The 17,032-nt window shown below is 37.8% G+C and overlaps 3 protein-coding genes across 3 annotated transcripts; all 3 read right to left on the minus strand.

The window, feature by feature from the left end:
- Window positions 1–528: 528 nt before the first annotated feature.
- Window positions 529–6,495, minus strand: LOC131463401 (protease-associated domain-containing protein 1-like). Its single transcript, XM_058635083.1, has 5 exons — window positions 6,268–6,495; window positions 5,908–6,008; window positions 4,188–4,297; window positions 2,444–2,611; window positions 529–2,358 (listed from the first exon to the last, which is right to left on the minus strand). Exons 1-5 carry the CDS (start codon window positions 6,341–6,343, stop codon window positions 2,238–2,240), a joined length of 576 nt encoding a protein of 191 aa, XP_058491066.1. The 5' UTR covers window positions 6,344–6,495; the 3' UTR covers window positions 529–2,237.
- Window positions 6,496–8,617: 2,122 nt separating this feature from the next.
- On the minus strand, window positions 8,618–10,870 carry il12b2 (interleukin 12B 2). The gene is made up of 6 exons (XM_058636824.1): window positions 10,789–10,870; window positions 10,438–10,686; window positions 9,906–10,005; window positions 9,618–9,805; window positions 9,189–9,337; window positions 8,618–9,098 (listed from the first exon to the last, which is right to left on the minus strand). The coding sequence occupies exons 1-6, from the start codon at window positions 10,868–10,870 to the stop codon at window positions 8,976–8,978; spliced, it is 891 nt and encodes a 296-aa protein (XP_058492807.1). The 3' UTR covers window positions 8,618–8,975.
- Window positions 10,871–14,035: 3,165 nt separating this feature from the next.
- Window positions 14,036–17,031, minus strand: LOC131464213 (transcription factor BTF3-like). Its single transcript, XM_058636577.1, has 6 exons — window positions 16,940–17,031; window positions 15,829–15,897; window positions 15,620–15,733; window positions 15,154–15,355; window positions 15,012–15,068; window positions 14,036–14,389 (listed from the first exon to the last, which is right to left on the minus strand). Exons 2-6 carry the CDS (start codon window positions 15,895–15,897, stop codon window positions 14,343–14,345), a joined length of 489 nt encoding a protein of 162 aa, XP_058492560.1. The 5' UTR covers window positions 16,940–17,031; the 3' UTR covers window positions 14,036–14,342.
- Window position 17,032: the final 1 nt, after the last annotated feature.

Here is a 17,032-nt window from a genome sequence, read left to right on the forward strand (position 1 = left end):
CAAGGGAATGCAGATAAATCAACCAAAAATTGATGGACATAACAAGAACCCATGAAGACTCCACCTCCCATGTTATCATCCACGCGTTCTTCATCATCATCTCTGCATCTCCCTCTTTTCCTCCTCTGTCTAATTTTGTAAAGGCCAAGTCGTAACAAAACAACACAGGAAACACACTTTTTCTTAAAAAAACAACAAAAAAAAGAACTGTAACTGAGGGATTTGTGTCCTGATCGTCCCTCTATAAAATGTGAAACTACTGCTGTCGTGTTGCTCTGTTGAGAAGAGAAATCTAAACTATAAAATGTAATAATAATAATAATAGTAATAATAATAATAATAGTTGTATTTCATTTATTACCAACTTTATCAAAGACTCACAAGAGAAGCAGGTAATAAACAAATACAACTTTTCCAGAGTAGATTGCTGTTTTAATGATGTGTTTCAGGTGAACAGATCATGTTTCATTGGTGAGTTTAAACCTACATTAAATTAACAAGAAAAAAAAACACTGGGTGAAAGGGAACTGTGGAAAACACATAAACACTGATGGTTTATCTTTGTTGTGAGGACTGTCGTTGTCCAGTCTGGGTGGATGTATTTATATTTATACATTTAGAACCACACAAATACCATAAATACACTTTCTGAGCAAGATTTAAATATAAAGAAGTTATGTGACCTCCATGTGTATTATTTTTGAAAGAAAAGGGGAGCAACTAATGGCTTAATTTACAGTGACAACGTGCAACTATTTGTACCTATATTTTTTACAAACATGTTTTTTATCATTGCTGCAATAGCTTCTCGTCACAGGCTGCAATCTCTTTAAATCTTAACTAAGAACATTTGAAAAACAGTTGCAGTGAGTTGAGTAAGTTGTAGAATTATTTCATTATAGAATGTTTGGAGCTTTTAAAGAACAATTTCGATACTTTGGAAAAACAGCAGATGTTCTGATATTGTCATAAATTGTCGTACCTTTCAGGAACATTTGTAGAACTGCTCACTTTTCATTATTTTCACGCAACTTGTTCATCTGATGAGTATTAAAACAATACATTTGTTAGTGCGACATAATAAAAGGAAACATAGTTGTGCTTATATCAGTAGTCTTGGTGATGCAGGCAAACGTACAAACAAATGTACAAAAATGTATAGCCATTTTAAAAAAGGTGTACATCAGAAATGAAATAAATGACTGCTGTTCTGTAAAAAAAAAAAAAAATTGTGTGATCTCGTATTTATTTACCAAAAGAAAAAAAACTGATCAGAGTTTCACCCTGTTAGTTCATGCAGATAAACAGAAATGTATTTACATTTTCATACTAAGATGCCATATAGTGGGCAACATAGCATTTGCAGTCATAGGCTGTTTTTTGTTTTAGGCTATGTTACATTTCATTCTCATACGTTACTATCAGATACGCAGTGTATAGCAGCAGCTTTCAGACTTGCATGTATGAACACAGATGCACACAGAAGTCACTTTGGAGATTCTCTTGATATTCTTCTGCCAGCTTCCTGGTATAACCTCTGGTAATTGTCAGAGTGAGCTTGTGTCAGAACGCAGAAAATTCACAGCATCTCCTCACCGGCTCAAGTTGTTGTGAACGTGTTTCACTTCAACAAGTCAACCGCTGCGTTCATCCACATTTCAACGGCAGACTCTGTTGTCAGAGAGTACTTCAGTTTGTATGTGTTGCATTCATCCTAATCACTACTCACTACTCACTGATGACCAACATACCATGAATACACATTCATGCCCACTCATCTGTTTGACTCACAGAAAATAAAAGTTAAAATAGTATAATTTATTACACCTACACAACCGTCTGATGTCAAATAAGCTATGACTGAAGCTCTATGTCGGACAGGCACAACTTAAAAGGGCACTGAACAAGTATTTCAAACTTCAGCTTAGCACCTAATGAGCACACGCATGTCTCTTGTTTCTCTGTCTTCAAATGTTACCAAAAACTCCAACAAAGAGGTTTCCTCCACATGGCCCTGGTTCTGTGTGGAGGTGTGATCTAACCACGTTATCGTCCACTTCGTGGGCCAATTTTTTTATCTGTTCATCTCTCGTGTGAAATTTCTTTAACCAACATCGATGGCTTTCCTGTGAGGCTGTGCGTGCATTCGTGGCTGACAGGATATGAAGAAAGAATGATGAGTGACTGACTGACTGACTGACTGACTGACTAAGAAAGGGGGTGAGTGTGAGTCACTTCTACCACAGTGTCCATGGCGGTTGCTTCAGAGGGAATGAAGCAAGGGAGGAAACGTTGACTGGAATCGAAATAACAGCCCAAGGCAAAGCTTGTCTTTGAAGAGATCGTCTGATCATCATCCTATAACAAAAAACAGGGGAAAGGGAAAGTTATGCTGAGATAGAACAGCCCTAAATGACTGTGAATGTGCCTGCGTCTGACTTACCCATCACGTCCCAGTAGAAACAGAGCAGGTATGTTCGGTTTGGCCGAGGTTCCATCGGTAATCATGTCAAGGTACTGACTGTCATTGTCCACTGCATTATCAGCAATCAGAACAGCTTTGCCTCCTGCTTCTTCTACATAATGTGTCTTTTGTACAAAGGAGCACTCTCTGGAGTAAAACAGAAAAATAAACACTCTTAAAATGTCAGAGCAGAACCAAAATAATTATATTATATGAATGTTCTTGTGTTACATATTTCTTCAGACGATTGAGACTATTGAGAAATGGCCCCATTCCATCTAGAGGTTTCCTTCACACATAAAACCTCTGTATGGGGCTTGAATCACAGTATTTAACATGAGGAATATTATTTTTTACACATTAGTATACAACCAGTGATCCGCATATTTAATTGTATTATTTGGTTGTGGATTTTGCGAAAAGGATCTACAGTAAATGGCTGTGGTGAATACCTACTTCGGGAACAGGAGGAGCATAGAGTGTGACCTGTAAGAGTGGAGATAGACTGTATACTACGCAGGAGATGCCGTCTGAAAGAGATAGGACATTGCAAGGTGATGCCAGGGGAGAAGGTGGAATGGTGGAAGTGAAGCGAGTGTGAACATACAACTAAAGTGGTGAGGGACACAGCCAAGAAGGTGTTTGGTGTAGCTAGGAAAGAGGATAAGGAAACTTGGTGGTGGAACAAGGAAGTACAGGCAAGTACCCAGAGGAAGAGGATGACAAAGAACAAAGTGGAAAACACTTATAATCAGTTGTATGAGAGACTGGAGACTAAGGAAGGAAAGAAGGATTAATATCGATCGTCTCAACAAGAGAGACAGATCTGGAAAGGATGTGAAGCAGGTTAGAGTGATTAAGGACATTGATGGACAAGTGAACAGACTGCGTTGAGTAGTTGGAAGGAGCTGATTGAGCAAAGTGAGAGAGAAAGGAGGAGAGATGGGATTAGTAAGGAGCAAGTGAGGGCTATGAAGAGGAGGAGGAGTGGGAAGGCAGATGGTCCAGATGACATACCTGTGGAGGTATGGAGATGGAGAGAAAGCAGTGGACTTTTCGACCAGTTTGCTTGTGTGGTGGTATCCATCTTTAAGCACAAAGGTGATGTGCAGAACTATAGTAGTCACAGATGTATAAAGTTGATCAGCCACACAATAAAGATGTCTCATTTAAGCCTAATTAAGGAAAGAAGTGAAGATCAGCGAGCAGAAGTATGGGCTCATGCCAAGAAAGACGCAATCGATTTTTGGGTCAGAAGTCACAGAATTACACTTTGTGGATCTAGAGAAAGCTTGTGATCGGATGCCAAGAGAGGAACTGTGGTACAGTAACAGGAAGAATAGGTTTTTTTTTTACATGCATTCCACCTAAGCCCCTCGTAACCTGTCTCCCCTCTACCCGTCTCTCTTGTCCATTTACTCCAGAGACTGGGTTTGGACCCACAGATGAGTGGATGCTAGATGATCATTTTGCAGCCCACTTTTCTTCAAGTCTGCCCTCACATTTAACCTCACAATCATTAATTGAAACCCTTTTTATACGATTTATTGTCAGGTGTCTCTGCCCCACTCTAGTTAACCTTTGATATTTATATATGATGTAAAACACCTCGATTGATCAAATGGATCCATCAAAGCCTACGTGCGGTTTACCTTCATGGTTTTGTTTTTACATAGACTGACTTATACAAGTGTTGTATACATGCTGAAGAATGTTTGAATACCCTCTTTCCACCAGGATTACTTGTCCTTGGATGATTTCTCTGTCCTTCAGCTCTGAGCAGGCATCTGCAGGCTCGGCTGGCACCAACAATATCTCATCATAAAACGAAGTCTGGTATAAAAAAACAAAAACAAAAAAACAAACAGCAACATCATCTCAGGTTTGATAAGGCTAGTTTGAAGTCATTGGTTAAAAATATCCATGTGAAAACCAGTGTCACTGCCTCTACATTTCCATGCAAAGGGCAGTGTGTCAGATGTTAAGGAACCACAAAGATCTCTGGTAGAATCCCACATGACAACAAAGAAATGGAGATGACATCATGGATAATGAAGAAAGACACAACAGGTCATATTAACAAGAAATATTTTCTAATGTTGGAGTAACAGATACTTCTTCCAGGATAAAGTGCCTCTTATGCCTTAAAAACGAACAACAACAAAACTACAGGTAGTATTCATACCGCACCACTCGAACTTGGAATACAAGATCAACTGTTATACTGTATGTTCTGATGTACAGTATGTGTGTATATATATATATATATATATATATATATATATATATATATATACAAACATACATATACATATATATAAATATATATACACAAACATATATATATAAATATATATATATATACACACATACATACATATATATATATATATATATATACACACATATATATATATATATATATATATATATATATATATATACACACATATATATATATATATATATATATATATATATATAGAGAGAGAGAGAGAGTAAGGCCCATATATATTTGGACAAAGGCACTCATTTAGTCAAGTTTGCCTCTATACACCACCACAATAAATTTGAAATGAAACAGTCACCGTGTGATTCTCAGCTTCAATTTGAGGGACTGAACAAAAGTATTGCATTAACTGTTGAAGAACTATAAGTATATATATATATAAATAATATTGTCCATTTTCAGGGGCTCAGAAATAATGGGACTGTCAGACCCATTTGGGACAGAATAACTGTATCTTTTGTTTTGTTAAGAATAAGTGAGTCCACAGTTTATTCGTATCATACTTAATTAAGGTTGTTACAGGTAACAGGGTTGCCTGTGCTTGTTAGATAGAACCACTGTTATTTTGCATTTATTGTACTTATCATGGCCCTTTGTATGACAGAAGAAAGTTTCAGTAGACAGTAAAAATGAAGAACACGGTCTAACACGGAAAAGCACATCATCATCGTCAACTAGTATATGCTTGGATTCTATGGCTTAAGTGGACATTTTTCAGAAGAGACGGAGCCACAGTAACAGGGACAATTGACTAAAAAGCAGTTTCATGGCCAGGTATGGCCTGTGACCTCACTATTCCCTGGTCTGTTGCTGACTGCAAGTGTTGAATTTGCATGTTCCATGTGTTGACTAATATTTTCAATAAGAGGTCCAAAGACCTGCCAACGCAAGTGAAGAAGGCCATCCTTTGAATAAGAAAACAAAATAAACCTATCAGAGATACAGCAAAAACATGTCTGGCATTGGCCTGTCAAGGGAATGATGGTGGAAATTATCTTTGACTATAATCTTGCTTATTTACATTGATATGTTCATTATTATGTACTGTCCCACTATATGTGATATATATGTGGCTGTACACACACACACACACACACACACCACATGGAATGAAATAAAATAAAATAAAATAAGGAGGGAATAAATGACTTACAAAATCTCCGCCAAAGTCTTTGGCAGGTGCTGCACTGAAGATGTAACCAATTTCCTCTGGACTGATGACCCGGAAATAAAGCAGCTCGTTGATCCCAAGACCTGGCGGAGCGTTCCAAGAAATAGAAAAGAAAAGACAAAAGAGATGCATCACCAACCATGTGGTCAGTTCTGTGGATAGTGACATCAAAATGGAAATTCACAGGGGATGATGACTCAGTTCAGACCTCGATGCGTGATTCAAACAACAGCATAACGCATGTACCACGAGTTTTTAGCTAACACCGGACTGTTCGCTAAATTAGCCACTAGCTAACACCGATAGCTCGCCTCAGCCCTGGTGATTGAGTCTTTCTCTCACCTGATAGGCCACTGAACTGCACGAAAACACTCCACAGGTATAAAAGTAACGCTGCAGCACGAACAGCGTTTGCCATGTTCAAGACATTTGCAACATGAGACAGACTGGGCTTCAGCGTGGCTTCAAATGTGTCACATGTACTGTGTCCATTTGTTGCGTTTATTGTATCTGTGCCAGTGGACAACAAACCCGCAGGTTGACACCATCAAGTCTCCTTGTAATGCGCATGCGTCAGTTGCAGAGGCGGCTCCAAATGCTCGGGCGCCGCCAGGCAACAATGAGCATTTTGGGCACCATTGAATGCAACGGAAAACACAGGATCGGCCCAAGCTTTCATGGGGCCCTAAGTAAAAATTAGATTTTGGGGCCCTTTATCAACACCAATAATAAAGCAGTAATGCCATGATGTTTGTGGGGGAATTCTGCACAGCTGTAGCCATGTTGCATGTTCTTACCCTTATAATGACTTAAATCCTAAATGGTAGCAACATCAAAATAATGCTCTTGTGTTGATTTTCACATTGTATTCAAAAATGGAACATAATAATATGTGAATATCTATTAATCAATTAATCAATCTAATTTAATTTATATAGTACTTTATAGTATCTGCAAGGAATAAAAATAACACTTAATAAGTTAGCAGGAGTAAACTACACAATAAAACAGTAAGGAAAACCAATAAACCAATAAAATAAGAATCAATAAAATTGGAAAAGGTACAATTAAGAAAGTGAAAGTGGTGAACATGGGGCCCTTAGCAGGTGCTTAGTTTGCTTTTGTCTTGGGCCGGCTCTGGCAAATGTGAAAATCCTATGGGCCACATGAAAACAACATAAAAGTATATCAAGAAATTAATTAAAAAAATTCTTAAAACAGGGTCCTTATTGTCAGACGGCAAAGGGAGGATTCAAATTTAAATATTTCAACTTGAGCGAGTGACGTGACCGAAGCATATTTGCATTGTGCTATTTGTGTTGTCCAGCATCACAAAATCAATATTTGCATGTATTTGTATTTTGTATATTTGCATTAACTTTGCACTGTGTGTTATCTCGTCATGGGAAGAAAACTGCATCATGTTCGATGTGACTGCACCGTTAATCATTTCCAATGTTTTATTTTTACAGGTACTAACACAACAATAGCTAAAGCAAAAAATAATAACAATAACCACAACTCCATTCTTCATGTAAAGAACATAGCGCATAAACTATGATAGTTTTAGCAAGTGAGTATTAAACACACACCACGCTCATACACAAAGACACATGTCTGACGTGACTTGGCCTCTTCGTTCCTGTTTTCCCCCCTTTCTTCTTGCAGTGGTCTAAGGAGCCAGATGGCAATTCTTGACAGCATTATTGGTCTGTTTTTCTGCTTTTGCACAACTTTTGCAAAGTGTCACCTGCAACAAGTTAGTGAGAGATCAGAGTTTGAAATTATTGCAAGAAAAGTGAAAAAGCTTAGCTGTAAGTTTTACAAACTTCACATTCATTTTGGCTATGACTGTAAAAATGGCTTATGAGCTGTAAGATAAGTAAGATTTGCACCAGGTTAATCTTTGTGACAAAAGGAAAGAAAATAATAAGTAAACCTGTTGATTTTAAATGTGAACCCTTTTCCCTTATTTCGGCTGCTTTTTTCCATTACTATGTTAAAACATACAGTATATACAGAGGCTGTAAGAATGTGCAATATAGAGTGTCTTATATCCTTTTTTTACAACACAACCTCAGCAATCTGATGAAACATGTTTTTTCATTTCTACTAACAATATAAGCACACCTGAGCAAAAAGAGCTGTTTAAAATTGGATTGTATTTGTGAAATTTGGAAATACGTGGTAATTCCAAATACGTATAAGCATCTAAAAAAAAGTTGCTTATAAGGCCTATTCAAGAGATACTTGTCATAGTAGTCCTTGTTTCTAAAATAAGTAGTAGGGTTAAATATAAAACCTAAAGTGTATTCTGAAAATTAGCTATTGCTCATTCACTATCACTAACATCAGCTGAATGTTAAAAAAAAACAATAATTCACCCAATACATAAATTGCCTAATAAACAGTATTTGTATACTATTAAACAAGCATCCTGTTGATTTGTAATGAAAAGTCCTATCATCTAGTTAAGTTTTTGTCCCTTTTTCTGGTGTATAGTGACTTTTCCATTTTAAATTCCTGTATATATCATTTTTAAACATCTGCTGCTTTAAAGGAGCAGACATTTTGTCCACCCATTCATGTAAGCTACGTAAATGTGGTTTGACACGGCGTAAGACTGAAGGCAGACTTCTGTTTGTTGACTCAGAAAATGTACAAATGTCATGACAATCACATATATGAGGAAGGAAGCACAAGCTTTTAATAGACATGGTTTTTTTGCACATCAGATCGCCAAAATACACAAAAAATATCAACTCTGAACTCTGAAATACTTCTCATGACAAACGTACCACCCAAAATTGTGGAACATACAGTATTTACTATAAATAACAAATAAATAAACAAATAAATAACTTGAACATGGTCAGGAATAAAAATAAATAACACATAAATGCTTTGTAAATGAAAACTCCTGACTTATCCCTGAGCTTCTGGTGAGTGTTGTCTTATCTCTTGGCCAAAGGGAGACATGTGAGAGGATGGAAGAGGAAATTAAGGACAAAGACAGAGCAGTAAGCAGACCGTTTCAGCTTTGAATAATATCACTGGGTTACATTTTTCCACGGAGTCCACTCGCTCCACTTTGAAGACACCAGCAGGTCTCTGGACCGAACCTTCATCTTAACGATGCCCTTTGGTATCAGGGCAGACAGAGAGCTTCCAGCCTAAAGGTCAGACAGGTCACACAATCAGAATACAAACTGCAGTGGACAGACAGACACACGTGAGGAGATCAGTGCAGAACTTGTTTGTACCTTGCCATCATGTTTACGTATGTATTTGATTTCATGCTCCAGACGGAAGAAACTGAGAGGAGTGGACCACGTGGACGGCGGGTCAATGGTCACTTTCAGCTCCTGTCCCACGTCCTGCCACTTGACAATCTTGGGACTATCGGGTCGGACTTGACAGAAAAAATTCATAGTAAAAAAAAAAAAATGAAAATATGTCAGTAATGGACAGAATACTATAAATGAACTGCAAAAATCACATGTATTTAGAAAACGGTGAACAATGTAAGCATTTCTTAATTACCTCTGAATTTTAGTGTTGCATTTTCAAACTTTCACAGTTGTTTAATAATTCTTTGAAATTGATTTGCCCATCATTTTTGATTGTTGCACAACTTTGACTGGCCTATATCTTCGGTTGAATGCCTCTAATGTGGTTCAGCCTTCACTTACTGATGTCTCTGAGATAAAACGTCTTTTTTATCTTGTGGATGGAGTGGTTCAAAATGGCCTGGGCGGTGAGTTCGAGCATGGTGCTTTCCTCAGCGTAGGGTGAGAGGGAGTGTGACAGCACAAACTGGAATACCCCACCCTGGAGATCATAGCTGCTGACCCAGTGACACGACTTCCCACCTTCAGTGCTGTAGAGCCAGGGAGTAAATCACACACTGGGTGAAATGTGTACCTGAGAAGGATAACATACTTTCTATCAAGTGTACTCTTTTTGTTTTCTTAATTTACCATTCAGGGCCCAGTCCAAGACGCACTGAGTATCTAGTGTCATTCCAATTACAGGTGAAGTTGCAGTTATAAGAGTTTGCCCTACAGCTGATCAGAGAACCTGTAGAGACACACACACAGTGTGAGTGAACACACGTTTAATGGAAAATGGCTTGACTCTGTCATGAGGAGCAAACATTACTGAATAAAAGAAAGTTGGTTGTCATCGGGAGGTAATGGTTCTTACTTTTTCTTTTTTAGTAATTTACTAATATGATAATTATCAATTATGTTTCTCAAAAAAACATTTTTTGTGGATGTATGACACAGGTTTTCTCATTTCTAACTACCAAGCTTTGAGCTGGATATTACTTTGGAAATAACAGTATTACTGGAATATTCTTTCCTTAATTATTATTATTATTATTATTATTATTATTAATAATTATCACCATTGTTATTACAAAGTTGGAAATTGCAGTTGAAATAAGATGATAATAGCTTCCTCATTTGCAGACAATGGAATAAGTGAATCATGAAAAAAGCATCTCACCTAAATCTTCTTCCTCCTGAGCCTCCAGCAGTAGATAGGTTGAAGATATCATCTTCTCACCAGCCCAGCAGCTGTACTCCCCCAAGATGGGTGAACCGACATCTGAGAAGCTCAGATTTTGACCTTTGTGCTGAATAATGTCGTCCCCATAGTCTTCTAGCACAAGATCACCATGTTTCCATGTGACAGGTCCCTCCGTTCCACAGGTCAGTATGACGGGCTTTGCATCATTCATTTTTGCCACAACAACTATGCACACACAGAGCGATATACAAGGTGAATACATTTATAACCTTTGAAAATATGGAAGAAATGCATATTTTCAATGATGTGGATCTACATAGTACGTACAATTTTCTGGAAAGCGGCTTAGTCCATGAGTTCCTGTGATGCTAATGAGCAGAAGCCCAGATATCCACAGAGACATGGTCATCTAAGGGACGGCATGAGGAGACCATTAAAAAAAACAACTAATTATGTCATCTTAAATTGCCAAACTAAAATAAATCACTTCATCAGACTTTCCAAACTGCTGAATGCATTTGATTATAAAATATGCAATGTACAATATGATCAGAAAAGCTAATCAATTATTTATCACAGACTATTGAAAAGAAATAATCAAACGAAACATTTAATTAGTGACTTTTAGTAGAAATACTATTTCTTACTGTTGAGATGCAACTGGAAGAAGCGCTGCCAACAGGTTTGTAGTAATCCTGACGGTTGAATGCACTAACTGCCCTCTGAGCTTCATATTTATATCTAGCCATAGAGCATGCATCATCATCATCATCATCATCATCATCATCGCTGTTTCTCCCCCGAGAGAGAACCTGTGATAATAAACTGATTATAGAGGTGACAGGCAGTGCATTTCCTCTGTATCGCTTTGCAAGACAAATTTTGTGAACTAAAGGGACTGAGAGGTGGAGATAAGAGGTATTAGTGTGGGTGTTCAGTGAGGCGGGGGGTTGCCCTCTGCCTTTAAGCTGGAACGCTGTATAATGAGTGAGAAGTTTTACAAATTCATCACCGCACTGGTCATTGTTTTTCATCCATTTATTGTTTCTTTCAAGCCATTTTCTTTAAGGGAGACCATATCTTAAAAACATGGTGGATTGTCCAGCGACTGGGTGTTTTCAAGCTACTGAGTCATTTTCTTAAAAACTAAAATGTCAGATCCATGTTAAATATATTAAAAAATATATTAGTAACTTATATGGTATACTGTGGAAAAGGTTCAATCCTAGAAAGTATAATGAAAAGACACACACACACAACCTTTAAGAGAAAGGGACAGACAAATGGACTTCCCCTGTACATATGGGGCAACCCAATTTATTTTTCCAGCCAAATGTCAGCTTTCAAAGAACTAGGTCATTCAAAAAGAGAAAACAAATTTGCATTTTGCTCATGTGTTGATCGTCATCATATAAATCATGCGTTCACCCATTAGGTCAGACAAACAGAAATAGTTCCTCTCATGTGTCATTTCCTTAAAAGCCTAAAGCCTGTGAAGAAAGATTCTAAGTAAAGCCACCCATGGTATTTCTATGTTAACTTGCTTGAGGTTCTTGCAGATGTTTCACTTGTCACTTAAAAGGCGTCTCCAGTTTCACACGAGAGTGCCATATCAACAGCTATATTTCTGTAAAACTATGATTATTATTATGCATGACCTAAATGCACTTGAATAACCCTTTTTTTCAATCGCTGCAGTGATGCCAGTGAATGTTTTGGCTGCAAAGACATCAAACTATTTGAAACATATACGTTCTTAAAATGTTATTGTGACCACAGAGGTGATGAAGGTCACACATACTGTATACTGGACAACATTGTTAGTACGCTTTGTTAATGAAAGAAAAACTCACAATGTTCAAAAACTATTTAAAAAGCACACTTATGAAACTGGCCGGACAAAAACGATGATACCCTTAACTTAATATTGTGTTGCACAACCTTTTGAGGCAATCACTGTAATCAAGTGATTCCTGTAAGTCAATGAGACGTCTGCACCTGTTGACAGGTATTTTCAGAATAGTCCAATGTTTTGTTTTTAGCCATTCTTGGGTGTTTTGGGTCATTATCCTTTTTTGGAGGACCCATGACCTGCAACTGAAACCAAGCAGCAAGGCAGCCCCAGAACATAACCAAGCCTCATCCATGTTTCACAGTAGGCACAGTGTTCTTTTCTTTGTATGCTTAATTTTTTCTGATGTGACTTGTTATTATGTATTTTGTATCAAATTCCGATCTCACTTTTTTTATGATTTGCTTTAAACAGTGGTGTCCTTCTGATGGTGTGATCTGACACTGATGTTGGAGTTCACCTCTTATCTCTTTGGTTACCATTCATATCATCAATGTTCCTCTTGCGGCCACGTCCAGGGAGGTTTGCTTGTGGACCTTGAACTTCAGAATCAAATGTGCAACTGTAGTCACACGAACATGAAGCTGCCTGGAGATGGTCTTACTTCTTCTTTCTAATCCCCAGAGACAACTCTCCATGTTCAGTGTGGTACACACCATGATACCAAACAGCACAATGAATACTTTTCACCCTTTAAATACTGACTGATTTCACACTGAGGACACCATAGTTTAACATTAAATTATTTTCAATCTTTTCTAGGGTACCATCATTTTGGTCCAGGCCAGATTCATTCATTTTGTTTTGTAAATGATTCTGTTAAACCACAATTCAAAAGCTGTCTGATTTCCATTAGTATTATAAGTATAATGTATTCTTGCATATTTCCTTGTCAGTTTCAAGTTATTTTAGTGACCACTGTGGGTTTTTCTTTCTTTAACAGAAGGGTAAGTCCCAACAACTTTGCCCACATGTGCACGTGTTAATGTTGGCTGTGACTATAGTCTTTATCGGAAATGTCAGGTGACAGATAGTGCCATAACTTTAAATATTTACAACAGAATATTCAAGATTTACTTGAGGCCTATGATTACTTGCAAGAAGCTGAGCATCACAGATATCATGTGATATACATTAGCACCGATGCAACATGACCCATGTCGAGAGATGGGGTCACCTTGCACTTATGAAAGAACATTATCTTTTAAAAACTGTGAAAACATCTGGGTAGAATTTTAAAAACACAGACTGATACTTTTAACATTGAAGGATTATTAAACTGTGTTTTTTTTCTTATTGGCACCAACAGCCCACCACTGTTTTAAGTTTGGTTTATTCACCACATACTTAGGGACATTTAGAGGGAACTTGGCTTGTAACCGGAGGGTCGCTGGTTCAAGTCCCCACCAGGTCAAAAGATCCTAATTCTAGGATCGGTCAAATGCAGAGAAATAATTTCCCTAAGGGGATTAATAAAGTATAAGACTTAGAAGATGCTATGTTTAACTCATATTTATACTGTCTGGGTTGTAGGGAAGTTAGAGCCAATGAAACAATAGGACTACTGAAGCATAACTTTGCTGTTAACTGCCTACATTTCATGTTGTTCAAGTGCATTTAGCATTTAGTATTGTCACTGTTACCTTAAGATTTATATCGACCAATGATGTCATTAAACTGGACATTCTCTCAGTAAATAATGTGGACTATTAAAAAAAGTGATAAACTTTAATGTAATCTTTATTACATGATTAATTCCAACAATGCAATTTTGATGTGTGGGCAGGAGAGGCAACATGAGAAAGACAAAGCTCTGCACATCGCACCGAATTAAATAAAATCACGTGTACTGCGGGATGAACTAAATGAGACAAAGGCATAGGTCACAGTTGCCATAAAAATATGTTTTTACTTGTTTTACACCAATTCTAGGTGTTACAATAAAAAATGAAGTTTTGTTGATGACCAACTCCATATGCAGAAATGTGTGTGTGGAGATATGGTGAGACAAATGTTCAAGGGTGTTTTGTTAGTTGGCCTCATCCTTTGAAGCTTCATCGAAGTTTTCAACAAGATCTGAAAATTAAAACAGAAAAGTGTAAAATATTGGCTTAGAACAGAAAACATGAATAAATCATAAAATAAACCTTTAAGTACACTACGAATGTAAAAAAGGCCAGGCTGTTCCTGTTTGTGCAGTTTTAGCACCCCCTTGTGACGAGTTCATTAATACTGTTTAGTTTATTCAGGCATGTTTGTGGCCACCTAAATCTAGGACCCATGCCTATATTTGATGGAAAGAAAAAGGGGTTTTGTTCAAGTTCTCCCTCTCAATTGTTAAATCACTACATGTGCGTGCATTACCAATTTATTTTCCATTTGTATTTGTTTGAATTTGCAGAAACCACACACATTCGAAGTAAACACGTTAAAAGACAAGTTGGCCTGGTTATTGCTCAAATGGACAATATTATGTTCTAACCGGACATACTGCAGCGGTTATCAACCCCCAAGTTTTTCCTACCAGCTTAATACTTTTCAAGGACTTAACTTACAAACTCATAGGGACTCTGATGTGATTAGAAGTAAATACCAATAACAGGTCACCTCTCTCGTGCTCTTGTGGACTGATACGACTTTGGTTATATGGAAGAATGAATGCAAATTGGTTTAAAACCGGTTGTGTATATTTGCCTACCTGGAACTTCATCATCCTCTTCTTCAGCAGCAACCATGGGGGCTTTGTTCTCTCCAGCTAAGAAACAAGAATCACAAGGGATTTAGTCACAGAAAACAGACAAAATTATTGATGTATGTAAACATATCAGTCTAGAGGTTACCTGGTTTAGGAAGGGTCTCTGCTAATCGCCTGAGGCTGGTAAGACTGTCAGCTCCCAGCTGGTTTAAGATTCCAGGAAGCATCTCTGTGAGCTGCTTGTTCTCAGCATGCCCTGTGATGGTAAAGGTGTTGGCAGCCAAAGAGGCCTGAACCTTTGGATTATTGAAATGGATCACTGTGCCCTGGTTTGTGAACATATTCACCTACAATGAAGTGATGAATGGAACAAAGGGGAAGAAAAATAAGAGGAAATTGAGATCTGTGTCAGAAGAGATAATGCAACAGCTTGACAGGCTGTGTCCTCTTCAGCTTATTCAACATTTTACAGCTGCGCTAAAGTTGTTGATACACTCAATGCTTCCAGCATTTAGTGTCTTATATAATAATAGTAAATGTACACAACTGTAAACTGACAGACATTTCTGCATATTTATTACTGTGCATTTTGGAATCATATGGCCAAATACCTCCTCAATGCCAGAGATGTTGTTGACTCCTAGTTTCTTGAGGGAGAACTGCAGCTTCTTGTCGTCTGCTGTTGCTGTTCTGTGCACCACCTTCTTCTTTCTGCGGGCTGACCCCTACAAAGAACAACAATGAGCTTTGATAAATAAACCAGTAGCCTGATGACTAACATTTTCTTACATCTGTAACCAGCATGTGTGCACTAACTCACCTTGCCGCCTATGCGGACCTGCGCCTGCAGTTTGGCAAGCTTCTCCTGATTCATTATCGACTCCTTCATCTGAAACGGCACATAAACCATTTTCATTCATATAAAAATGGGTCATTTCATTATGCTGTTGTCTGGAGATACAGTGAATTATTCATTATTAAATCAATCACTAACAAAATTGATAACTTATTAAATAATTTGTGTTTTTTCAGCTTCTTATATTTTTGGCTTTCTTGATACTTGATGACAATACTCTGAATATCTTTAATATGTGGACAAAACAAATAATTCATATGAGGCTTGGGAAACAGGTGAACATGTTATAACTCTGAATTGTAAGTATTAAACAACTACTTATTAATCCAGAAAATAATGGACAGATTATTCAATAGTGGCAACAGTAAGTTGCAGTCCTAACACGACACTGACATGATGGGGATGTTTAGCCAATGCAGATTTACAACAACACCTATTTTCTCATGACACATTTCACTCACGCACGCCATTGTGATAGCGGGAATTAAACTATGAGAATAACACTTACGCAGAAAAACCCCCCCCAACACATGTCTAACTACACTAGACAAAAGGCTATATAATTCAGATGAAAAAAAACACCCATTTAAAACTCAAATAACTGCAGACGGACGGTTTCCCCCAATCTAACAAGAATGCACAGCTGTCAGGGCCCCCAAAATAGCTGCACATACTGAAGACTCGACACTGCACGAATAAGACAGAGATTAGAAGCTAAAGTTGATGGCTAAGTTCGGTTCACAGCCTTTCCAGAGGCGAAAAGGGGCGAATCAGCTAATAACCACGTCGTGTCCTTATTTTAAGTGAGTCCTAACGAGAAAAGTCAAGCGTGAACTGCCACTATTTGAAAATGTTAATAAACCCAGACTGTGAGAAAATGATGTCACTGAACTGTCGGCTAGTTAGCAAACCATGCTAGGCAGCTAATTTAGGCCAATCAAACAGACGTTCAATTAAGATTGAACATTTCCTCACAATTCAACACACATTTACAATGGAAACTGTATTTTCTTCATAAAATCTAGACCATCTGAGTGTGACACGATTGAAAAAGGCCACAGAAACACCAACTGACCTGTGAGTGTGTAAACACGCGGGTTCCACCACCGACGGAAGGTCTCGGAGAAAGGAACGAAGGCCGGAAGTGACGCCCCTAGATTATTTCACC

The sequence above is a fragment of the Solea solea genome, chromosome 8 (assembly GCF_958295425.1).
Source record: "Solea solea chromosome 8, fSolSol10.1, whole genome shotgun sequence".
Taxonomy (NCBI): Eukaryota; Metazoa; Chordata; class Actinopteri; order Pleuronectiformes; family Soleidae; genus Solea; species Solea solea.